The following is a 6,000-nucleotide window of genomic DNA, read 5'->3' on the forward strand; positions in this document are numbered from 1 at the left end:
TTATAGCCTGACCTGATTTCTACTCTTATTGTCATTAAATTTATATTGCACATATTTTGTTACTCCTTATTTTAAAATCTCTTGGTTCTAAGGTATTTGTCTATTGATCTAATTTTACGTGTAATCCTTCTTTGGTTTAATTGATTAACATCACATCATCAGCAAACAACGTATACCATGGGACCCCTCCTGAAAAAATAGGCCTTCTTCTTAATAAGAAAAATAATAGTTTTTTCTTGCATTTACAAAACTTGAGAAAAATAACAAGAAGGTCCAAAAAGCAACTTTCAATTACACGAATGGAGAGAACAAAAAAATTTAATAGAAACAGCAATGCACCTGAAGAATTTAACCAATTCATAGCATACGCATCGGTTGCACACCATAAATCTGAAAAACCAATTAATTTCTTCAGCTGCAGCATTCCATTGCCCAAAACACTACCAAAAAGAACTTCTTGACAAATCATTAAGTATGGGATCCACAAAAAGCAGCTATGCTCCTTTTTTAAACCATTAATCAAAGGGCATAAACCACCATGTATAGAACTTCATAGTCACCAGACTCTGATTTGAACTCTTGAATAGAGAATATGAATCTAGGAAGAGAAACAGAGGGAGAAAAAAGCAGCAGATAAACTCTTAGAAGAGATTTGTGATCACTACCTTAAAGATGTTTCATAGAAGAGATCACTCGCTTCAAACAGATCTCATACAACATCATATGGGTTAACTCTTACTTGGATGTATTCTACAAGCAGAAATAATATATAGAGAAGAATAAATGGGAGAAAAGAAAGTTACTTCACCCACCAATTGGCTGCTATATATGTAACGTTCAACTACAAGAGGGACATAAACAAATAAAACATACTGAAAAGACATGGATGCCCCTAACCTCATGCCACCTAACACAACCATTAGCCATTTTCAAAATAAAAAAACACAGTATAATGTAAGTGTTTATGAGCATCTTAGTGTTGCTTATATGATATACTGATGAATCTGACCATGATTGCTGATGCAGTGTAATGTTTCTTTTGTGATGCAGAATCAAGATTCTTGTTGTGCAGATCCTGCAGCCGAGGTAATCTTTTGTTCTTATAAAGATTGTGATAGATGAATTCATGTCTACAAATGGATTTTTTCAGTTTGTCACAGACTGATGGTTAGCTTCTATACCAGTTACCCCTTCATCTCTACCTTTTACGTGATCTTAATAAGAAGCTAGATCATTTGATTCCTCCAAGCAAACAATTTCCAGTTGGATGCTCGAGGGCTCCTTCTGGTTTCAGCAGGATGACAGTGAATGAGTTTGTGCAGAAGATAAAGCCACTATTTCCAAGTCTCAAAAAACATTTTGATGCTGCACTTTGTATTCTGAAGGAAGGTAAAGTTGCATCTTATCTAGTTGGATAAACCTGGATCATTTCTATGTTTTAGTTATCTTATAAGAAGTGGTGTAGGAACTGAAACTTGTCAAGAACATTGGAGCATTCAGTCTGCTTCTGCGGGGAACCCAGAAATATGTGAATTGGTGGTCTCAAAATCTTCAGTTGCTGGTTCAATATTCAGAGAAATTCTTCACTGCTTCAGCAAAGTACCTTCTCTCTCTCTCTCTGCTCATTAGCAACGGAAAAGTTAAAGCTTTGCCTCTAAGAACCCTAGATAACATACATTTTCATCCTGAGTTTTCTCTTTTAGGTTCGTCCAGTAGGCATGCCTTTGATACGTTTTGTTTCTTATTGCAGATGCTAAAACTTCCTAATATTCAGATGGACTCACTAGTCCTCTCAGATTTGCTTGAAGCCTTCCAGCCAAACAAACTACCAGATAGCCTTTTATCAAAAGTCCAACCAATTTCCTCACCTGGGAACATCGACTATTTATATTGTGGAGCTTATTCTTTCCTGGAAGGTGTCTTAGACATCGGTAATATAACATATCTTTTATATTGTGGTTTAATATAACCTCACTATTATATTTCGTGTTTTATTTTATAACTTGATAGTTTCTGAAGCTTTGCATGGCATTTATAATCATGTCCATCCCATGCAGAACATTCCATTTCATTTTTGCTGGCATCAGAAGTTCTAGTTACTCTAGAATCAGTTGTGATGTCCGTCTGCTCATCCCTTGATAAGTTTTCTGAAGGAAAAGGGAAAAATATACGTATGGGACTTCTCCATGAAGTCCATCCTATTCTGCGCAAGAGACTTGGCTGTTCTGCTAAGAAGTTGTTAATGCAAGACTTGGACTATGAAACTCTTGAAAATGGCTCAAAGAACAAAGTGAGCTTATTTCATTATGTTTATATCTTCTATTCTTCCTTAAGTGAATTTTATCCTTTTATCTAGATAAAATTTCTGCAATTCTATGATATGGTTTACTATTTGACCACAGTTATTTTATTTTGCTGACCTTTCCAGGGAGAGATAATACAGAAGATATTGCACATCTACTTGGAAAATGGCGAATCCACTTCTGATCTACTGGATGAACTTTCCTGCTCTATCTTGCCTCAGGTGGTTCTTTTTTTCCTCAAAGACTTTTCATGATTCATAATTCAACATTGCAACCAATTGCTACTTTGGTACATAGTTTATATCTCGTTCTCTCTTTTAGGTGCCTTCCTGCAGAACTAAAAACATGGAAGATGCTACTCATGGTTTCCGAACACTACGCCCTTCAACATTTGTTGTATGGTATCGGGTTCTGGTAATGCTAGTCATGTCTCTATCTCTCATTGTTATGCTAGTTGAGTTTATTTCTTCTAAATGGAGATTCTTACAAAGGTGGTTGTATTGCAGCACGAGGAAAACATTGCTATTCTAAACAATCTGGTTTGCTCCAATTCTTTCTTTACATCTTTCAAAATTGACCACTTTATTAAACTTATGGAGATTTAATCTTTCTTCCTTTCCTGTAGGTTAAGGAAGTTGTTCTGTTACGAAAACCCAGAGCCAATGTTGAACTTGAAACTGTAAAAGAAGTGCTGATTAAATTACGACAATGTGTGAATGTGGTTGTATCATTAGTCAACATGTGCAAGACTCATGACAAGGTAATTAAGCAAACAAAATAAAAAAATTCTCTTGGTCATCTTTTAATTTTTTTTGTATGGATTTATTATTTTTAACTGCTTAAAATTAACATAAAAGATAAAAGTGGATTAATACTGACATTGAAAATGATATAGGTAACTGTGCATGCCATGGCAGTCAAGCATGGTGGGAAGTTTGTTGATTCTTTTCTAAAAGGTAATCATACTTATTGTTTTATGTGGGGGTAATCAATCTAAGATGAATTATTCAGTACACTGAATTGGATTATTCCACAGTTTTTGACTTCCTGGAGATCCACTTTCATGTGCACAGTGACATTATAATCCAATTGGTAAGATTAAAAATAAACATATATTCTAGTTATTCTCCTCAAAGGGTAATTTCTTACCTATCTATGGCTTATAATTTGATTCAGGTCAAAGAGCTTCAAAAGGCAACAAGGACAATACAAACACTTTGTTCTGAGGCCAAGGTTAGTCTTGCATATTTTAACATCAATTTTAACATCTACTCAGCACTAGTCTATTTTATATTTATCTCCTAACTCCCATTTTTTTGGAGGGCTTGAAACAAACAATGATCACCACCAAAATTCCTGCTACAAAAAGGTCAATGGAGCGCTATTTGTTCCGAGTGAAGGCTCTCCTCCATAATACATCAAATGGATGCAGTTTCTGGATGGGTATGTCCCACATAATAGACTTGCCGTGTTTCTTTGGACATTGGGCATTCTGTTAGAACCTTTTATTTTCTCTTCTTTTCTTTTCCCCCTTCTATGTTTGTGGATGTATGCACTCCTGGACCACTACCAAGTACTAACATCTTTGCTGCTTATACTGGATATGTCTGCTCCTGTTGTATCTTGGCTCATTAAATATTCTGCATTATATGGTTACGCAAACTGGCATGTTATCTCAAGCGTCATTGTCCTGTAGTTCATGCTTAGGTGTATCTCATTTTCCACTTGATGTTTGACATTTTAAGGAACCACTTGAATGGCGTAACTGGTTTCTCCTCTGTCTCGTATTGTAACAGGCAATCTAAAACACAAGGACTTGTCAGGTCAAGTGGTAAGTTCCCAAGTTTATGCAGATGGGGATGATGATGATGATATTGATGAAGCACAAGATCAAATGGATGTTGATGTGGACAATCAAGATGCCAGAGCTGAGGATGGAGAAGCTGAATGAAATGCTTGATTAGTTCCCATTTTTGAAGTTACAATAGTTGAACCCAAGCCCAAGTAAGTTGATATTCTATAATGAATTACTTGAATCATGATTTGGTTGTTTGATGGCAATGCCATAGTAACATGGTGCCATGTATGATGACATCACAATTGAAATATTGCTTCCTGAATGGTATTGTTGTGTAAATTCTCCCAGCTTACGTTGTTTTCCCCTTTTGTTAGGCAAACTGGGGTGGAGGGAAGGGTGAAGGGTGAAGGCGGGTTTTGATCTAGGTCAGTGCCTCAGTGGGAATTGCATCTACTTATTGAAAGAATTTAAAGATAGTATTTTCTTTTACTAAATGAAAACTTATAATGTGACCCAGTGAAGAGTTTTACTTGTTTATAATTGTTTAAGCTTTAAACGTTTGCAGGAGCCAAGAGAGAAGTTGCTGAACTGAAAATAAATGATTTCTCTAAGAATTCATTTAGTAGGATAAAGCAACGACATCCTACTATGTCAGGGAACGTGGAATCAAACGAGAAAACCAAATATACTGCGACAATCTTGACAGTGGTGGACGTCACAGCAACATCATCGTCTACATTTGCAACTGGATCTGGACTAGCTTTGGGGTTGATAGCATAAATGGAGCCATTGAAGTTGTCTTCATCCGGGTCGTAGTCAGGATTGAGGGAGCGGGCGGTCGATGGCTTTCATCCCTTATCGAGCAGAGTTTTCAGGCGATCTCAATTGTTTATCCAGAGTCCAGTACAGGTATAGCAATCACCAGTCACTGCACTAGTGGGGGGCGCCCATTACCCTGTTTTCCTGTATCTGGGAATAGAAGAGAAGTTAGAATGGATTTCGCGATTGAACTTCCAAGAGAAGAGATCTTACTCGAGTGGAAATGTTTTTTTGAATGCCCCTTTAATCCCCTACTCCATGATAACTGTCTTTCGAGTTCGCTACCTGTTTTCTCTTCACACCTCTTGAAACTTGAAAGCACATCTGCCGCGACCATGGTGGTGTACTTGGTATTATGGGCTCTATGTAATGGGGGCTTGGCATAGCTTGAAATATATGCCAGGCTTAATATGTATAATATATTAATATTCCATGGTAAACTGGGCCTGCCAGGCCTATAAATTTTAGTCATGGGGCCAGTAGGGCTTGTATGTGGGCCCGCCCAGGCCTTCCAAGGCATGTTAGCAATGATCACCCCAAGCTTTAGGTCATGGGATACTATTTGCTAAATTGGAAGGTATTGGATGAAAACTAATGCTTAACCCAATATTCTCTGGTTGTGTCTAACTCATGTCAAACTTGGACCAACTTGAACGATCGAACGGAACCTTGAGAATCGAGAACCAGTAGCCAAAAGAAAATTTGGAACCATTTTCAATTTTCTTGTTTTCCATTTTTTACATCTTGATTTAAAGGAGTGAAAGATTGAATCAGAAAATCAAACCATTCAATCATGATCCAATCACAAAACGATTTTATGTCCTGTCCAAATTTGACATTATTATCCCTAACGAGAGGGTCATCATGATTCATGATCATCTAAGCCACATCCCAACCAATGTTCAATATACGGCCTGATACATATTGTATCGGGGGCATTCCAATGCACATTTACAGGGGTATTTTGGTGTTTTGACCGGTTCAGGGGGTGGATTGAATATAAACCAGACATTCTGAACCAAATCTGAAAAAAAAAAAAAAATACAAAAAGCTATTGATACTGCTTGATCCCTGATATGC

At 37.0% G+C, this 6,000-nt stretch overlaps 1 protein-coding gene across 2 annotated transcripts in view; it reads left to right on the forward strand.

The window, feature by feature from the left end:
• LOC104590503 (fanconi anemia group D2 protein) overlaps window positions 1-5,360 on the forward strand; it is a 52,630-nt gene extending 47,270 nt beyond the window's left edge. Inside the window, exons 18-33 of one of the 2 annotated variants that reach the window (XM_010249193.3) lie at window positions 1,051-1,086; window positions 1,185-1,389; window positions 1,466-1,599; window positions 1,751-1,931; window positions 2,058-2,290; window positions 2,429-2,524; window positions 2,625-2,717; window positions 2,810-2,842; window positions 2,929-3,063; window positions 3,199-3,259; window positions 3,340-3,395; window positions 3,480-3,536; window positions 3,626-3,746; window positions 4,100-4,307; window positions 4,476-4,526; window positions 4,667-5,360. In XM_010249193.3, the coding sequence (XP_010247495.1) occupies window positions 1,051-1,086; window positions 1,185-1,389; window positions 1,466-1,599; window positions 1,751-1,931; window positions 2,058-2,290; window positions 2,429-2,524; window positions 2,625-2,717; window positions 2,810-2,842; window positions 2,929-3,063; window positions 3,199-3,259; window positions 3,340-3,395; window positions 3,480-3,536; window positions 3,626-3,746; window positions 4,100-4,254 (1,596 nt within the window). In that variant the 3' untranslated portion in view covers window positions 4,255-4,307; window positions 4,476-4,526; window positions 4,667-5,360. Of the gene's footprint in view, window positions 1-1,050; window positions 1,087-1,184; window positions 1,390-1,465; window positions 1,600-1,750; window positions 1,932-2,057; window positions 2,291-2,428; window positions 2,525-2,624; window positions 2,718-2,809; window positions 2,843-2,928; window positions 3,064-3,198; window positions 3,260-3,339; window positions 3,396-3,479; window positions 3,537-3,625; window positions 3,750-4,099; window positions 4,308-4,475; window positions 4,527-4,666 lie in introns of those variants that run through there. The other variant, XM_088901958.1, reaches the window with a different exon arrangement.
• Window positions 5,361-6,000: the final 640 nt, after the last annotated feature.

This window comes from Nelumbo nucifera, chromosome 3 (genome assembly GCF_055504915.1).
Source record: "Nelumbo nucifera cultivar China Antique chromosome 3, China Antique-T2T, whole genome shotgun sequence".
Classification (NCBI taxonomy): Eukaryota; Viridiplantae; Streptophyta; class Magnoliopsida; order Proteales; family Nelumbonaceae; genus Nelumbo; species Nelumbo nucifera.